This window comes from Ovis aries, chromosome 12 (genome assembly GCF_016772045.2).
Source record: "Ovis aries strain OAR_USU_Benz2616 breed Rambouillet chromosome 12, ARS-UI_Ramb_v3.0, whole genome shotgun sequence".
In the NCBI taxonomy this organism is placed as follows: Eukaryota; Metazoa; Chordata; class Mammalia; order Artiodactyla; family Bovidae; genus Ovis; species Ovis aries.
This window is the reverse complement of record NC_056065.1, coordinates 36,979,580-36,999,391: the sequence shown is the minus strand read 5'-3', so window position 1 is coordinate 36,999,391 and position 19,812 is coordinate 36,979,580. Positions and strand designations below refer to the sequence as shown.

At 37.6% G+C, this 19,812-nt stretch overlaps 1 protein-coding gene and 1 non-coding gene across 3 annotated transcripts in view; both read left to right on the top strand.

Annotated features, from left to right (window-relative positions):
- Nucleotides 1–3,886: 3,886 nt before the first annotated feature.
- Nucleotides 3,887–3,994, top strand: LOC114117405 (U6 spliceosomal RNA). Its single transcript, XR_003591105.1, has one exon. It is a non-coding gene; the product is annotated as a U6 spliceosomal RNA (small nuclear RNA).
- A 2,361-nt stretch (nucleotides 3,995–6,355) lies between these two features.
- Nucleotides 6,356–19,812, top strand: part of KIFAP3 (kinesin associated protein 3) — a 146,191-nt gene continuing 132,734 nt past the window's right edge. For both annotated transcript variants that reach the window (XM_004013680.6, XM_027975591.3), the window contains exon 1: nucleotides 6,356–6,584. In XM_004013680.6, the coding sequence (XP_004013729.1) occupies nucleotides 6,553–6,584 (32 nt within the window). In that variant the 5' untranslated portion in view covers nucleotides 6,356–6,552. The remainder of the gene's footprint in view (nucleotides 6,585–19,812) is intronic.

Here is a 19,812-nt window from a genome sequence, read left to right as displayed (position 1 = left end):
ATAAAGTTTCAAGATCCAAAACTGATGTACAAAAATCAGTTGTATTTCTATATCCTAACAATTAACTATCAAAAGAAGAAATTTAAAAAGCAATCCCAATAATAATATTAAAAATTTTAGAAATAAACTCCATGGAGGTAAAAATCACATACAATGAAAACTACAAAACACTAATACATGAGAAGAAAGAAGCCAAAAAACAATGGAAAGACAACCCATGTTAATGGATTAGAAGATTTAATATTGTCAAATTTTCTATACCATTCAAAGTTACTTAAAGATTCAATCAAATCTGTCAATGCGAATGAGATTCCAATAGCATTTTATTTTACAAAGTAGAAAGACAATCCTATATTTTATATGGAACCAAATGGGCCTCAAAGAGCCAAAGCAATCTTGAAAAAAAACAGTATACCTAGTGGCATCTTACATTCTGATACATACACCAGTGGGACAGAAGAGACAGCCCAGAAATAAACCCACACAGACATTCTTTATTAGAGTGAGGATGTCATCTCCTATTCTTAGTTTTCTGATAGCTTTTTAAATCATGAATTCTGTCAAATTGATTTTCTGTCTCTACTGATGTGATCATATGGTTATTTACCTTTATATTTTTAGTATGGTAAATTATTGGATTTTCATGTTAAATAACCTTGAATTTCTAAGTTAAGCCCCATATGGTCACAGTGTAGTATATTTTTAATATATTGCTGATTTGACTTACTAGTATTTTGTTAAAAATTATTACATGTATGGTCACTAAAGATATTCGTCTGACTATGATACCATAATAATGCCAACCCTTTTAAGTGAGTCGCTAAGTATTCCTCCATTCTCTAATTTCTGCTTGAGTGTGTAAGCTGACCTTATTTCTTAGGTAGAATTTATCAGTAAAGCTGTGTCTGGAGTGTTCTTTGTATGAAACATTGTAATTAGGTTTTTTATTTCTTTAAAAAACATAGAGCTTTAACAATTTCTATTTCTTGTAATGCTGTGTATCTTTCAAATCTAATATCTGTTTCTATCTCTCTGATCAGTTTGGTCAAGCTAGTGAAAACATAAATAAAAAATGAAAAAAAAATTTGAACAAAGACTTCAACCAAAATACAAATGGTAAATAAGCACATAAAAATATGCTTATACCATTAATTATCACCGAAATACAACTCTAGTCAAATGAGATATCCCGACACATCTGTGTTACAATGACTTGATTAAACAAATTAAAAACTTGATAATACGAAGTGCTGGTGAGGATGTGGATGGAGCTATCTGAAGTCATACATTGTTGATGGGAATGCAAAATAGCCCAACCAACCACTTTGGAAAACAGCTTTGCAGTTTCATAGAGTTATTCATATATTTTCCATATAGCTGAACAATTTTACTCTTGACCGCTTTCAGGAGAAAACTTTAGTTGACACAAAAACCTGTGTGTAAATATTTATAATGGCTTTATTCATTGTTCCCAAATGCTAGAAACAACCCAAACATGGTGAATGAATGAACTGTAATACATTCATTCAGTGGAATATTACCTAACAGTAAAATAGAATAAATTAATAAAACCATATGAATGGCCTCCAAATGCTAAGAGAAAGAAACCAGACTTGAAAGCCTGCATCAACACACTTACATTTAGGTGAGAGTCTGGAAAAGGGGAAATTATAGGAACAGAAAGCAGATCCGTATTTAACAGAGCTTGGTGTTGGGAATAGGATGACTCTAAAGGAACACAAAGGAACTGAAGGGATGATGGAATTGCTCTATATTTTGAGTATGAGCCATGTGCTTGTCAAAACTCATATAACTGCATACCAAGAATGTATCTTATTGTATGCAAATTATACCACAGTTTAAAAAACACTGTACATAATCTGCAATTTACTCTTTCATTCAATATAATGTTTCTAAACACTCATTCATGTTGTCTGTATAGTTCTAGTTCATTCTCTGGTTCAGAGAAATCTGATGCATAATATTGCACTGTGTGAATATTTCAAAACCATTTACCCATTCTCCTGCAAAACTATTTTGGAGTTCTTTTTCAGTTTTTCTTTTTCTATTATGCACTACACTGTTCTGATAGTTCTGGAACAAATCTCATTGTGCACATATGCTAGAATTTTCTGAGTTATATAACTATGGGTAGAAATGCACAAGTTTAGAGAATATCTTTATTCAGCTTTACAAAATAACAGAGACATTTTATTCTTAAGTGGTAGTCGCAGTGAACACTCATACCTGAAATGGTTACTACATCATTTCTAGAATGTCACATTTTTACAAGCATTTGATATTGTCAGACTTCTTAAATTTTGCACCCTCCTCAGTGTAACATTGTATCTTTTTATGATCTTAATTGGCATTTTCCTGGTTATTATTGAGATAAAGCATCTTTTCATGTTTTGTTTTCCTTCCTATTCCTAATTCTTTTTCTCCTTTGTCCATTTTCCCATTGAGTTGTTTGTGTTTTCCTTTTTGATTTATAGCAGATCTTGAAATAGTTTAATTGTTTGTTAGTTTTTATGTGAGGCAAATAGATCACATCATTTTTTAATTTATCTTTTTCACTTTCCTTACGGTGGTGTTGTTGATAATCAGAAGTTATCAATTTTAAAGGAGTGAATTCATCAATATCTTATTTTTAGTGCTTTCTGTATCTTGTTTTAAAATGTATACTTAACTGAATGTCATAAAGATAATTTATATTTTCTTCTGAATGTTTTTAAAATTTTCTCTTCTACACTTAAGAGTTTATTCAATGCGGAATTAGCTTTTGAATATGGCATGAGGTAGGGATCCAGTTTGGGCTTCCCTGGTGGCTCAATGGCAAAGAATCGACCAGCAATGCAGGAGATTCAGGAGATGTGGGTTTGATCCCTGGGTCAGGAAGATCCCCTGAAAGAGGGCATGGTGACTCACTCCAGTATTCTTGCCTGGAAAATCCCATGGACTAAGGAGCCTGGTGGGCTACAGTCCATGGGGTTGCAAAGAGTTGGACACAACTGAAGCAACTGAGCATGCATGCATACAGAGATCCAAATTAATTTGTTACATATGCATAAATAATTGTTTCAAAAACATTTTTTAAAAGCACATTTTTCCCATACTGATCTGAAAAATTCATTTCCATCATATTTCAAGTTTACTTACTTGCATGGTCTTGTTTTCTGTTTCACTCAGGCTCTCTCTCTATGCCAATTCTATACCTTGTAATTATTATTCTGATATATCTTGATATCCAGTTATGTTCCCCACTCTTTGGGATCATCTTCTTTATTTAGTTATGCATGTGATATCTGTTTACCTGAAACTAATAGACTGCCACATATTTCTTTAGCAAAGATGTGTTTATTTGGGCTCAGCAGAGCATTGTAATTTGGGGTCTGAAATTGAGATGAACCACTTGCAAGTGCCTATTAGGCAATGCTTTTATAGAAAGAAAAATTATGTTGGGAGGTCTACAGTAAACAAAGAGTCCATGACTTTTCATTGACTGTGACCTTGCTAGGAAAGAGGAAGACTCCTTCTTCTGTCAGGCTCTGATATCAACAGGGGCCATAAGAGCTCCTCATTCTGCTTCCCAACTCTATTTAATTGAGATTTTCATTTATTAGTCTTTTATGAAAGTGAAGGTGAAAGTTTCTCCGTTGCATCTGACTCTATGCGACCCCATGGACTTTATAGTTCATGTAATTCTCCAGGTCAGAATACTGGAGTGGGTAGTCTTTCACTTCTCCAGGGTATCTTCCCAACCCAGGGATCATTTCATTGCAGGCTGAGCCACAAGGCTAAGCCCTTTTATAGATATAGATTAGTCTTTATAGGTAGAACAATTTAGTTAAATTCAGGTTAATTTTCATTAAAAAATACTTAATAGGTGCTCACTTCAGCAGCACATATACTGAAAATTGGAACAATACAGAGAAGATTAGCATGGCTCCTGCACAAGGATAGCACGCAAATTCATGAAGTGTTCCATATTTTTAACCACTACAGTACTCCAATTAAAATAAATTAAAAAAAAAACTGTGAAGTTGCCTAAGGAAAAAAAAAGAATACTTAATAGGTGATCTTGTGTGCTTCCTATTGCATATACTATCAGGGACTATGACTACTAATGATACCTCATTTACCTGTTTGTTTAAAATGCTGATCTCCCCATTGTAAAGTAACATATTTTTTTCCATTTAGAATTATCAGGTAATCTGTGGGGTGAAATTTTGCCACATTTTAAATTATTTTTTTGATAAATCAATGAGGTGTATTATTTCTTGGTGTTCACAAAATAGTAACTGTCTATCATGATATTGCTCCAATACTAGCAGACATTTTCTGTTAAAAAAAAAAAAAAGCTTTCCCTCATTAAAAGGAGGTAAAATTATGGTTTCCAAAAGGCTTGGATTAAACACTTTATTATTTCCATTAATTATCAATTTTCAGAGTAAGGATTTGATGTAGTCATTACCTTCAATGAAAGTGAAGTTTTGTTTTTCTGTTTTTCTATGAGTCACAGAGTATCATTATGGACTCCTGGATTTTTATTATGTGCTAAATCAACCATGTAATTATTCCTTTTGAGGAAAATTGCCTCAAAATTGACTAGTGTCTTTTGGACACAATCCCATTAATATTTCTTACTTTCAAGAATAAGATGCCTAGGCTCAAGAATAAGATGCCTACTGTTCCCACTATAGACTGACAGTTTCTCTAGTTCAGCCCCAGTTCCAGTTTATCTTCATATTGATCTAGTTTTCAGTTCTTCTTGCCTGGCCTCAGGGCATTTTCTTCTAGTTTTTTTTTAACTTATTTTTAATTGGATAATAATTGCTTTACAATGTCATATTGGTTTCTGCCATACAACAATGTGAATCAGTCATGAATATACATATGTCCCTTCCCCTTGAGCCTCCCTCTCTCCTCTAGATTTTTGTTGTAGTTATTGTTTCAAGATCAGATATGCATTTTTTTCAACTCCAGATATTTATTTGATGCTAACTATGAGCCAGGTGCTGTCCTAAGGATTCAGAAGTAAGCAAAGCAAAATCTCTGATCTCAAGATGCTTACATTGCAAGAATGTGCAGGAGATGCAGGTTTGATCCCTGGGCTGGGAAGATCCCCTGGAGAAGGAAATAGCAACTGACACTTGTATGGTTGCCTGGGAAATCCCATGGACAGAGGAGCCTGGCAGGCTACAGTCCATGGGGTCACAAAAGAGACAGGATTTAGTGACTAAACAACACACATTTTAATAGATACTGTGATCTGGCAATATTAGATACTGTGGAGGTTTTAAGGTAATCTACCTATAAGTGATGACTTGTAAAATTTGTATCAGTTATGAGAATGAATATTTTAAAAAAGAAAAAAAAATAGGAAAGAACTGCAGTATTCCAAGTATGAAATGATTAGGCTAGTAGGTAGAAGTGAGAATGGAAAAGCCTGATTGCAGAAATACCTTGAAGGAAGAAATGATAAGATTTTCAAATAGCTTAATAAGCGGTCATGATACAAAGAAAGCTGTCAAAGTTAGCTTTATAACCTTCCCGGGAAGACTGGAAGAATGACTAAAACACTGATAGAAATAGTGTAGCCTGTATAAATGGGTAGGCAACACCATCTCTTACTGGTTTGGACTGTGTCCATACTTAATATATTCCATGTACTGCATTGCATTAACTTAGTGCACGTGAAAAAGACAGTAGAACAGTGGTGTAGACATAGCCCAAGGTAACTGAAAATATAGAACTAGAGTAAGTGACAGGATTGCAGGTGGGGAGTAGAAATGCCTTCTTCATATACCCTCTTTGATTCCACATATAAATGATATCATATGGTATTTGTCTTTCTGACTTCATTTAGAATGATGAGATTGGCACATTATATCAACTCTATGTCAATTAAAAAAAAAGATAAAACCAAAACAAACAACAACAACAACAAAAACAGCCCCTTGCCCTATGGCCAGAATTGCCAAGAGCTGCCTGTCTCAAGGAAAATGAATCCAAAAGTATCCAAAGTTCAGAATAGTTAGTTGAAGTTGTAATTTCAGGAGCTGATTTCTTCTGCCTATATTGAAGCAGAAGACCAGAAATTCCAATTCGACTGCGGGGGATGACTCTTTCAATTCCCATCCTCAAGGGGGCGGTGAGCACGGAGACACCCTTTAACTAAGCACGCTGAAATCTGCCGCAAATACTTTCACGTTCGGCTGCAGGGTGCGTCAGATTAGTCCCAAGGGCCAGCCCCGCGTACTGAGCCTGCGCATACTGGCGCCCCTGGAGCAGGCGCATGCGCCTTGAGGCGGGGCTCACCCGGGCAGCTGTGGGCGGGTCTGAGCAGCTCCAGTGTTTGGGGGCTCAGGAGTGGTGGGAGGAGCCGGTGGCCTCACCGAGGTAACCACAGCGCCGTAGCTGCCCCGCCTTGCAGGCCTCAGGACTGTCATCGCCTTTGGGTGTGGGGTACTTTGGCCAGCGTCCCCGGACATAGCCCGGCCGGCCTCTCTCAGGCACCCCCATCCTCCCCACGCCGCCGTCGCCGTCGCCATGCAGGGGGAGGACGCCAGATACCTCAAAAGGTGACGACTCCCCAAGGGTCGGTCCTCCCCTCCTTGCTCGGACCGTGAGGATATTCTTAAGAGGTTCTTGGGTTGACCATGAAGTGTCGCTGGGCAAAGCCGGAGGCCTAGAATAGAGATGGGAGACAGGGGAGAAATCAGGGAAAGGGAGGGATAAAGGTGAATTGAAAAGAGGAAGGGGCCCTTGTGAGGTGCGGTTTTCTCCAGCCTTCTTCCCTGACTCAGCGGGGCCCTGACAGCATTGAAGATGGTTTCCTCGATACCTCACATTGTTCACGGGAGAAGGGAGAAGGGCGGAGTAAACTGCGTCTTCCTCTCTCTCCCCATCCCATCCTCCGACTCTCTATTTCCCCCTGCTAGAAATATTGTGGGTGCTTGGAAATGAAGTATTCTGGCGCCTCTGTTCTCCAGTATGGGGTTCGCTGCCATGGGGTTTTGAAATAATGAAGGGGAAAGAAGTGGTGGCTTTTAATTCATGGAAGGCTGGATTGAGATGCTGATTTCCAGTCTATTTCTGCTTTCCTCATCCATTTCGTTCATTTCACTGCCATGTAGTGTAATTTTTGTAATTTTTGTTAATTATCAAGAGATTTGTTCGGAGCATGACATGAAACTGGCATTTCTTTAGTTTAAAAATGTTTGTAGTATCAATTACTCCTTAAAGAAAAATGTAATCTCCTATTATTTATTTGACTTAGGTCGAAAATAAGATCATCCCTCAAAAAAAAAAAAATACCTTTCATTGGACCAAGAGTTAGTAGTGATCCAAGAGAAAAAAATATTTTAATAAGAACTCTTCATTTTTAGCTAAGGCTTTATCACTGATTGTGTAAATACCCTAGTCAGTCACATGTATTTTTTTGGACTCCGTTTCTAATATGTAATAGTGGGGCAAATATTACTTAATGAGATATGAAAACCAAATATAAAAATATTTTTAAAAGATAAAACATACGTGTAAGATAGTGACATCATTTCAATTCATAATATACTTTTACTAAATACATTTATCCTGGCTTGAAGGGCCCTAATCGTCATAGAAAGATCTAACCTTTAATAGACTCTTAAAAATGATTGAAACTACAGTAAAATCAACCAGACAACCAACTGCATTCACCTTCTTTGCAGGCCTAAGGTGTATATTGCCTGTCTATCACATTGTATGGAAATATATCTGAAATTGTTACATAACCAGGGCTTACCAGTAAACATTTCAAAAAATGAATATGTAATCATAGCAGGTATACAGTCAGCATTTATTTCCTCACTGAATTTTGCTTACATCATTCATTTGAAATATCTTGATTGAAAATTTTGTGAAAGAAAAAAACAAGAAATTGTCCTTCACCTTTTAAATTCCAGGTTCTTCCAGAGCAAAGAGCTAATATTATATTATTAGCTTATTTTCACTCAATTGTAGTTGTGCCAGAAGATAGAATTCTTGTACCCTGTGGTCCCTTAGGCATCCTATGACTTGTAATTGTCAACCCATTGCTTACTTTCATATGATGGGGAATCCAACAAATAAATGAGCCACTCTGATGTAATGTTTGCAGTAAAATAAGGTCAGAATCGGGAAAGACTGAAATATACACTTCTCCATTTTGTCTAATTTTGACAACATAAATAAAGAGTTTGCATTGCCTGCCTTCAGTTTAGAAATGTGCATCCAACAAATAATCATATGGACTGGATGGCTTATAATATTTTACAGAACATTCCATTTTAATGATTGATTCTTTGATAGTGATTACCTGTATTCCTTTTGTAATAATTTTACTTTTGTTTTTAACAAGAGGACAGTATGTTTTCAACCTAATTGATTCACTCTAGTTTTAATTAGAGTGATTATTATAATTTCAGTGGTTACAATAGCTATTTCGGATAGCTATAGTAGTAGCTATCACTGAAAAGTCTCTAGTCTCTTTATATTTACATTTATGTAATACATTAGAGAATCAAAAATTGGGCTTCATTTTTCTACTGCCAGTTAGTATTTTTATTTAATAATGCTTAATACATACTTACTAAATACTTAGTGCATGCCTAGCATTGTTCTGGTCACTGAGGAAATGATGAAATAGACACAGTTCATATCCTCAATCAGATATACGCACAAATAAATAGTATAAATAGTTAAAATCTAGTGGGGATTAAACAATTTTTTTTGACTCTTAAAACTCTCTAATGGCTTTCCATTGCTTTTATAGCACCTACCTTTTCAGTTTCATCTCTCTCTCTGCTCCCCTCTTGCCTCCAACATTTTCAGAAATTACTTCTTTTAAATCCTTGTATGTTTCGGTGTTAAGAATCCAAGTGCCCTACTCATTGTCTGGAACTTGCCTGATCCATCACCCAGCTAACTCTTCATGTTTCCTGTTGTAGCTTAAATGTCACTTTTCTGTGACACTGTCCTTTCCCACCTCACAGTCTACCTGAGCTGCCCTCCCCCACCACAGAATCCACCATGCAGGTCAGATACACTTGCTAGCTCTCCATAATACCCAATAAGTTGTCTTTTCCCACTCGTAACTACTTTGTTGTTATTGTTTGTCTTTCCTGTTGGTCTATGAGCTGCAAAAGAGTAAGAATTTTTGTGTACATATTCATACAGGATATTCATAATTTATATTAAACATATGTTCTGTTTTGATGGCGTCTTTGTCTTTCTTTAGTATCAGGATAGACTGGCCTCAGGATGAATTGGGAAGTGTTCCCTTTTTTTTCGTAATTTTGGAGGAGTTAGAGAAGGATTGGTGTTAATTTGGTAAAATTCACTGTTGAAATCATCTGGTCCTAGACTTCTCTTTGTTGGCAAATTTTTCATCACTGATTCAATCTCTTTACTTATTTGAGGGGAATTCAGAATTACTATTTCTTTTGCATCAGTTTTGGTAGTTTGTGAATTTCTAGTAGTTTCACCATTTCACCTAGGTTATCTTCTTCGTTGGCTTACAGTTCTTAATCTCTGTGAGGTCAGAGTTAATAGTAGTAGTGTCCCACTTTAATTTCCAGGTCTAGTAATTTGAGTCTTAGGTAAACTAAAGGTTTGTCAGTTTTTTTGATCTCTTCAAAGAACCAACTTTTGATTTTTTTAATTTTCTCTGTTGTTTTTCTATTCTCTATTTCTTTTATCTCTGTCTTTATTATTTTCTTCCTTCTAATAGTTTGGTGTTTCATTTGCTCTTTTTCTAGTTCCTCAAAATATAAAATTAGGTCATTACATTGAAGTCTTTAAAATATTGATATATAATTGAAATAGACCATTATATTAGTTTCATTATGTACAACATAATGATCTGATATATATATATATAGTCAAATGATTACCACACTAAGTCTAGTTAACATCCATCACTATGCAATAACAATTTTTTTCTTGCAATAAGAACTTTTAAGATTTATTCTCTTAGCAGTTTTCATGTTACAGTATAGTATTATTAGCCATAGAAACCATGCTATACATTGCAACCCCAGGTCTTACCTGTTTTATAACTGTTCATACCTTTCAACCACCTTCACCCACTCCCCATACCCACTTTTGGCAACCACCAACTTATCTGTATTTATGAGTTCACTAACAAGTTTTGTTTTACTTTTATATTTCACATATTAGTTTGAAAATATGGTATTTGTCTTTCTATCTCTGAATTATTTCACATCGTATATTGCACTCAAGATCTGTTCATATTGTTGCAAGTGATTTTCTTTTTATTGCTGAGTGTGTATGTGTGTGGGAGTGTACAGAGATGTGTGTTGTATGTGTGCATGCGTATGCATGCTTGCACGCTCAGGAGTGTCTGACTCTTTGTGACCCCATGAATTGTAGACCGCCAGTCTCCAACCAGTTTATCCTAAAGGAGATCAGTCCTGGATGTTCACTGGAAGGACTGATGTTGAAGCTGAAACTCCAATACTTTGGCCACCTGATGTGAAGAGCTAACTCATTTGAAAAGACTCTGATGCTGGGAAAGATTGAGGGCAGGAGGAGAAGGGTGACAGAGGATGAGATGGTCGGATGGCATCACCGACTCAATGGACCTGGGTTTGGGTGAACTCCGGGAGTTGGTGATAGACAGGGAGGCCTGGCATGCTGCGGTTCATGGGGTTGCAAAGAGTCGGACACAACTGAGCGACTGAACTGAGGCTCCTCTGTCCATGCAATTTTCCCAGTAAGAATACTGGAGTGGGTTGCCATTTCCTCCTTCAGGGGATCTTTCCAATTCAGGGATCAAACCTGTGTCTCCTGCATCTCCTGCATTGCCAGGCACATTCTTCACTACTGAGCTACCTAGGAAGCCCATACACTTACATACATATATTTTATCTAGTTGTCTACTGATAGATACTTAGGTTCCTTCCGTGTCTTAGCTATTGTAAATAATGCTGCAGTGAACATGGAGATACATAATTCCTTCAAGTTAGTGCTTTCATTTCTTTCAGATAAATACCTGGAATAGAATTGCTGGATCATACAGAAGTTCTATTTTCAATTTTTTGAGAAATCTCCATACTGTTTTCCATAGTGGCTGAACCAATATAAATTCCCACTAGCTGTGTACAGAGTTCCCTTTTCTTCACATCCTCTCTAGCACTTATTTCTTGACTTTTTGATAGTAGCTATTCTAATAGATGTGAGATGATATATATTTTGATTTTGATTTTATATTATGATTAGTGATGTTGAACACCTTTTTATGTAGTGTAACTTTTGGTCATTTGTATATGTCCTTTGGAAAAATGTCTTTTTATATCTTCTGCCCATTTTTTTCTCAGATTGTTTTTTTGACAATCTTGAATTATTTTGGATATTAACCCCTTGCCAGATACATGATTTGCAAATATTTTCTTCCATTTGGTAGGTTGCCTTTTCATTTTGTTCATCATTTTCTTTGCTCTCTAGAAGCTTTTTGGTTTGACATAGTGCCAGCAGTTTATTTTTGCTTGTGTTGCCTTAGTTTTTGGTGTCACATCCAAAAAAAATCATCAAGACCAAAGGCAAGGAGCTTCCTGCCTTTATTTTCTCTGAGGAATTTTATGGTTTCAGGTCTTATATTCAAGACTTTAATCCATTTTGAGTTGATTTTTGTGCACGGTGTAAGATAGCAGAGCATGAGTGCTATGTTGCTTCAGTTGTGGAGTCTAGCCTGTCAGGCTCCTCTGTCCATGGGATTCTCCAGGCAAGAATACTGGAGTGGGTTACCATGCCCTCCTCCAGGGAATCTTCCCGACCCAGGGATGGAATCCTCACCTCTTAAGTGTCTTGCATTGGCAGCAAGTTGGCTTCCCAGTTAGCTCCGCTGGTAAAGAATCTGTCTGTGGTGCAGGAGGCCCTGGTTCGCTTCCTGGATCGGGAAGATCTCCTGGAGAAGCGATAGGCTACCCACTCCAATATTCTTGGGCTTCAGACATTAAAGAATGTGGCTTTAGACATTAAAGCCACAGACTAGACATCAAAGCCACAGACATTAAATAATCTGCCTGCAATACAGGAGACCTGGGTTCAGTCCCTGGGTTGAGAAGATCCCCTGGAGGAGGGCATGGCAGCCCTGCCAGTATTCTTGCCTGGAGAATCCCATGGACAGAGGAGCCTGGCAGGCTACAGTCCATGGAGTCACAAAGAGTCGAACACCACTGAGTGACTAAGCACAGCACAGCACCACCTAGGAAGCCCATCAAATAGCAGTTGTTGTTCTGTCATCAGGTCATGTCCTGCTCTTCATGGCCCCCTGGACTACAGCATGCCAGGCCTTCTTGTACAGTTTCATTTTTTTGCATGTGTCCATATGGTTTTCTCAACAGTATTTATTGAAGGGACAGTCTTTTCCCAGGTGTATATGCTTGGCTCCTATGTTGTAAATTGATTGGCCATATGTGTGCAGGTTTCTTTATGGGCTCTCTATTCTGTTCCATTGATCTGTGAGTCTGTATTTATGCAGATACCGTATGCTTTGATTACTGTAGCTTTGTAATATAGATTAAAATTAGGATGCATGATGCTGCTAACTTTGTTCTTTCTCAGATTACTTCAGCTATTCAGGATCTTTTGTTGTTCTATACACTTTTAGGATTTTTTGTTCTATTTCTGTGAAAATTGCTATTGAAATTTTTTTGTATTTTTTATTTTCAATTGGTGGGTGGTTGGTTTACAGTATCGTGTTGGCTTCTGCTATACAACAACGTGAATCAGCCACAAACATGTGCCCCCACCCTCCTGAACCTTCCCCCCATCCTCCCTTCTCCCCATTCCACTCCTCTCGGTTGTCGCAGAGCACTGGAATGAGCTCCCTGTGCCCATACAGCAGCTGCCCACTGGCTCTGTTTTACACATGGTAGTGTATATATGTCAGTGCTGCTCTCTCAGTGCGTCCCACCCTCTGCTTCCCTCACTGTGTCCAGAGTCTGTTCTCTGTGTCTGCATCTCTATTTCTGCCCTGTTGATTGGTTCATCGGTAGCATTTTCTAGATTCCGTATATATGCATTAATATACGGAATTTGGTTTTCTCTTTCAGACTTATTTCACCTGCATAACAGGCTCTAGGTTCATCTACCTCACTAGAACTGACTCAGATGTGTTCCTTTTTATGGCTGAGTAATATTTTCTTTGTATATATGTACCACACTTCTTTATCCATTCATCTGCCTGCCAGTGGACATCTAGGTTGCTTCCATATCCTAGCTATTGTAAATAGTGCTGCTATGAATATTGGGGTACTTGTGACTTTTTAGTTACGGTTTTATATGCCCAGTAGTGGGATTGCTGGGTCATGTGATAGTTTTATTCCTAGGTTTTTAAGGAATCCCCATACCGTTCTCCATAGTGACTGAAACATTCCCACCAACAGTGCAAAAGGGTTCCCTTTTCTCTGCACACTGTCCCAACATTTATTGTTGGTAGATTTTTTGATGATGGCCATTCCGACATGTTTGAGGTAATACCGCATTGTAGTTTTGATACCTCATTTGCATGTTTCTAATAATGAGCCATGTTGAGCCTCTTTGTGTGTGTTTGTTGGCCCATCTGTATGTCATCTTTGGAGAAATGTCTCTTTAGGTCTTCCTCCAACTTTTTGATTGGGTGGGTTGTTTTTCTGGTATTGAGCTGCATAAACTGCTTATATATTTTGGAGATTAATCCTTTGTCAGTTGTTTCATTTGCAGTTGTTTTCTCCCTTTCTGAGGATTGTCTTTTCATTTTGTTTTTGTTTTCCTTTGCTGTGCAAAAGCTTTTAAGTTTAATTAAGTCCCACTTGTTTCTTTTTGTTTTAATTTCCATTACTTTAGAAGGTGGGTCAAAGAGGATATTGCTGTGACTTATGTCAAAGAGTGTTTTGCCTGTTTTCCTCTTAAGAGTTTTATAGTTTCTGCATTGAGATTTTGATAAGGATTACATTTTAATTTTTAGATTGCTTTGGGTAATATGGACATTTTAACAATTTTAATTCTTCTAATTCATAAGCATGGAATATATTTCCCTTTATTTGTATCTTCTTCAATTTTTTTCATTGTTGTCTTACAGTTTTCAATATACAGGTCTTTCATCTCCTTGGTTAAATTTATTTCTTAGACATTTTATTCTTTTTGATGCATTTGTAAATGAGAGTGTTTTCTTCATTTCTCTTTCTGGTAGTTCATATTAGTGTAAGGAAAGGGAACTAATTTACATATGTTGATTTTATATCTTGCAACTTTACTTAATTTTACTAGTTCTTAGCAGTTTTTTTTGTGGAGTCTAGAGTTTTCTATGTAGTATCATGTCATGTGCAAATAGTGATGGCATTACTTTTTCCTTTCTGATTTGGATACTTTTCACTTCTTTTTCTTGTTCAATCATTTTGGCTAGCACTTCGAATACTATTTAAATAGAAGTAGCAAGAATTGGCATCCTTGACTTGTTCTTGATCTTTCAGGAAAAGCTTTCAATTTTTCACTCAATATAATGTTGGCCATGGGGTTGTCATATACGGCCTATATTGTGTTGAGATTTGTCCCTCTATAACCACTTTATTGACAGTTTTTATCATAAATGTATATTGAATTTTGTCAATTTTTTTCCATATTTATTGAGATGTTTATGACTTTTATTCTTAATTTTGTTTGGGTATGTTACATTGATTGATTTGTGTTTTGTTGAGCCATCCTTACATCCCTGGAATAAATTTCATTTGATAATTGTTTTAATGTATTGTTGAATTTGGTCTGCTGGTATTTTCTTGAGGGTTTTGCATCTGTGTTCATCAGGTTATTTTTCTCCTTGTAGCATCTTTGTCTGGTTTTGGTATCATGGTAATGCTGGCCTCATGAAATGAGTTTGGAAATGTTCTTTCCTTTTCGGTTTTGGAGAAGAGTTTGAAAAAGATTGGTGTTGATACTTTAAACATTGGTAAAATTCACCCATGAAGCCATCTGATCCTGGTCTTTTGTTTGTTGGGAGTTTTTTTGCTACTGATTTAATCTTATTAGTAATCAGTCTGTTCTGACTTTCTATTTCTTCATGATTCAGTCTTGGGGGGGAGTAGTGTATGTTTCTAGGAATTTATCTTCTATGTTCTCTAATATGTTGGAATATAATTGTTAATAGTAGTTCTTGAGATCTTTTATATTTCTATGGTATTAATTATAATGTCTCCTCTTTTATTTCTGGTTTTATTTATGGACCTACTTTATTTAATTGTAGTTTGCTCTGTTACACTTTGCAGATATTGCATTTTTATAAATTAATGTTGTGGCAACCCTGAGCCAAGGAAGTCTGTCAGTACCATTGTTCCAATATCATTTGTTCACTTGGGAAATAGATGAAGAAACAGTGGAAACAGTGTCAGACTTTATTTTTTTGGGCTGCAAAATCACTGCAGATGGTGATTGCAGCCATGAAATTAAAAGACGCTTACTCCTTGGAAGGAAAGTTATGACCAACCTAGATAGCATATTAAAAAGCAGAGACATTACTTTGCCGACTAAAGTCTGTCTAGTCAAGGCTATGGTTTTTCCAGTGGTCATGTATGGATATGAGAGTTGGACTGTGAAGAAGGCTGAGCACCAAAGAATTGATGCTTTTGAACTGTGGTGTTGGAGAAGACTCTTGAGAGTCCCTTGGACTGCAAGGAGATCCAACCAGTCCATTCTGAAGGAGATCAACCCTGGGATTTCTTTGGAAGGAATGATGCTAAAGCTGAAACTCCAGTACTTTGGCCACCTCATGTGAAGAGCTGACTCATTGGAAAAGACTTTGATGCTGGGAGGGATTGGGGGCAGGAGGGGAAGGGGACGACAGAGGATGAGATAGCTGGATGGCATCACTGACTCGATGGATGCAAGTCTGAATGAACTCCGGGAGTTGGTGATGGACAGGGAGGCCTGGTGTGCTGTGATTCATGGGGTTGCAAAGAGTTGGACACAACTGAGCGACTGAATTGAACTGAACTGTCTCTGTGCCCTATTTGGTACTTCTCCCAATATTTCAAATTTTTCCATCATTGTTATATATGTTATGGTGATCTGTGATCAGTTATCATTGATATTACTATTGCAAAAGATTATATCTTGCTGAAGGTACAGATGGTTAGCATTTTTTAGAAATACATATTTTATTTTTATTTTTTAATTATTTTATTTTATTTTATTTATTTTTTTTTAATCTTTAATTCTTACATGCGTTCCCAAACATGAACCCCCTCCCACCTCCCTCCCCATAACATCTCTCTGGGTCATCCCCATGCACCAGCCCAAAAATTAAGATGAGTACATTGATTTTTAAGCAGAGTGTTATTGCACACTTATATCACAGCATAGTGTAAACATAGCATTTATGTGCACTGGGGAACAAATGTACATGACTTGTTCTTTAATGATACTTAATACTTTATAATGATACTTCCTTTATTGCAGTGCTCTGACAATGAACGCTTAAGATCGCCAAGGTATTTGTACACCTCTGTCTTTTTCCTTGTTAGCCCAGCTAAAGGTTTATCAATTTTGTTTACCTTTCCAAAGAACCAGCTCTGAGTTTCATTGATCTTTTCTATTGTCCTTATAGTGTCTATTTCATTTATTTCCCCTTTGATCTTTGTTATTTCCTTTCTTTTACTAACTCTGGGTTTTGTTTGTTATAATTTTTTCCAGTAACTTAAGGTGTAAAGTTATGTTATTTATTTGAGATTTTTTTTAAGATTTATTTATTTCTGGATGTGCTGGGTCTTCATTGCTATGTGCAGGTTTTCTCTAGCTGTGGTGAGTGGGACCACTCTACTCTTCATCGTAGTGTAAGCTTCTGATTGCCGTGGCTTCTCTTGTTGCAGTGCCTGGGCTGCAGTGTCTGCACCTGAGGGTGCAGGCTTCAGTAGTTGCAGCACATGGGCTCAGTAGTTGTGAATCACAGGCTGTAGAGTGTTGGTTTAGTAGTTGTGACGCATAGGCTTAGTTGCTTCATAGCATGTGAGATCTTCCCGGATCAGGGGTGAAACCCATGTACTCTGCATTGGCAAGTGGATTCTTAACCACTAGACCACCAGAAAAGCTGTTTTGTTTTTTTTTCATTCTTGATGTAGGCATTTATCTCTATGAACTTAACCTCCTAGAACTGCTTTTGCAACATTGTTTTATGTTTTATTTCCACTTTTATTTGTCTAAAGGCACTGATTTCTTCTTTGATACATTGGTTGTTCAGTATTATGTTCTGAAGTTTTACGTTCAGTATTGTGTTTTTAGATGTGTGTGTGTGTGTGTGTGTGTGCGTGTGCGTGTGTGTGTGTGTGTGTGTGTGAAGCCAGCCTACATAACCCGGCTGTATAGAGTAAAAATTGGCTGGCAATTTTTTCCTTTCACCATTTTGATTATATTCTGCTACTTCTGACCTACAGAATTTCTGTTGAATATCTGCTGATAGTCTTACGGGGGTTCCCTTGTATGCCACAAGTTGTTCTATTGAATTTAAGATTCTCTCCTTGTCTTTAACTTTTGACACTTTGACTTTTGACATTTTTAATATGCCTTGTTGTGGCTCCCTTTGGATTCATCTTATTTGAAACTCTCTGGGCTTCCTGAATCTGATTGTCTGTTTTCTTCAGATTAGTGGAGCTTTCAGCCATTATTTCTTCAAATAAGTGTTCTTCCCCTTTCTCTTCTCTTTCCGGGACTCATATATTGGAAATATTGCTCTGCTTGATGTTAACTTAGTTATCTTCACTCTTTTTTCATTCTTTTTGCTTCTCTGGGTGTGTTGTATTGCCCTGTCTTTGAGTTCACTAATCCTTTCCTCTGTTTCATCAAGTCTACTGTTGAATGCCTCTGTTGTATATTTAAGTTCTATTATTGTATTCTTCAACTCTGTAACTTCCATTTGGTACTTTAATATTTTCTGTCTCTGTTGAAATTCACACTTCGTTCATCCATTCTTCCTCTGAGCTTGGCAAGCATTTTTGTGATTACTTTTTACTACCATATAAATCACTTATTTCTGTTTCATTATGGTCTTTTTCTGAAGTTTGATCTTATTCTTTCTTAGAACACATTCCTCTGTTTCTTCACTTTCCTTGACTCTGTTTTGGTTTCTATGCATTAGATAAAAGCCGCCTCTCTCATTCTGGAAGGAGCAGCCTTGTTTAGGAAACGAACTTTTTCATTCAGCCCTGCCTCACTCTTGGTTGCCTTTCAAACCTTTGTGATTATACAAGTAGCCTACTTTATTTTGAGTGCTCTACTTTATTTTGAGTGCTCTCTCTGAGCTAAGTCCTGGGATAATAGCCAGTTAATTTTTTGTGTTGTTTTTCTTATTCCTTTCACTATTGTCCCTTTGAACTCATGAACATTATGATCACCTGGGCGGCAGCCACAAAAACACTCCAGATATGTGTACAAACTCCCCTTCAAGAGATACTAGTGCTCTGGGGTGGGACAGAGTGAAGGCTCAAAGATAGCATCTGCCCTCCCAGGTCTCTAAAGAGGATGACAGTCAGCCTTAGGTGTGTGTTTAATTACAACTCTTGCCCCCTAAATCCACGACTGTGGAGATAAGCTAAGGGGTCTCTTTCATGGAAACATTGGTTTCCTCAGTCCGTTGCCTCTCTGCTGTGCCTTGGGAGTGGTAACCAGTTAAGAATTCTTTCTCTGCTATGCTCCTGTATACCTGGGAATGTAAGCCCTTTGGGCATCAGAGTCAGGTGATCTAGAGGTGTCCCTGGGCAGCAGTCTGAATAACTGGAGCACCAGACAGGGGTACAAGCTCCTTTTCTTGGCTGGGGAGGGTAGATACTGATGATCTGGAGAGCATAAAGATGATACCTACTGACCTCCATCCTGATTATTTCAGTAGACTCATACATTAAATTAGATGCCAGCCCCTCAGGCTAATCCTTTAAGATGAGCACATAACCCTTTTTAACAGAAAGTCTGGGCACTTTTCAGTCAGGTGCTTGTGCCCTGGGCTCTAGGCTGAGTGAGTCTGCACACACAAGACCTTTAAGAACTGTTTCAGTCCTTTGCCATGGCCTTTGGGTCTCATGGAAGCTAGATATCTTGGGAGTGGTGTCTCAGGTATAGGCCTTAAAAGTTAGGGTGCCAGATGCTGAGTTCAAATCCTTTGCTCCTCAGGTAAAAAGCTCAGGTTTGTGACTTTTTGCCCGATTGTGGGTCTCCATACCAGAGGTGGGTTTAGGGCAAGACTGTCTCTCAGTCTGTCTTATTTGCTTCGGTGTGAGTTTTCTTGTTTGCTCACTGTGTAGACGTTGCTCAACTAGTTTAGGGGTGTTTTTTCAGAGGAAATTGTTTCATAGATGGTATAGACTCTGTGGGAGGAGGTGAGTTCAAGAGCCTGCTACATCACACTTTGTTTATTTGTTTAAAGAAATAAGCATGATCTTTTTCTTTTTTCCTTTCTTTCTTTTTTAAATTTGGCTGTGCTGAGTCTTAGTTGTGGCATAGGGACTTTTTTTTTTAAGTCACGGCATGCGGGCTCCTGGTTGCAACATGTGGGATCTAGTTCCCTGAGGTGGTGGTTTAGTTGCCAAGTTGTGTTTGACTTTTTGGACCCATGATCTGTCACCCACCGGGCTCCTCTGTCCATGAGATTTCCCAGGCAACAATGCTGGAGTGGGTTGCCATTCCCTTCTCCAGCGTATCTTCCCTACCTAGGGATTGAACCCATGTCTCCTGCATTACAGGTAGATGCTTTACTGCTGAGCCACCAGGAAAGCCCCTAGTTCCCTGACCAGGGATCAAACCTGGGCCCCC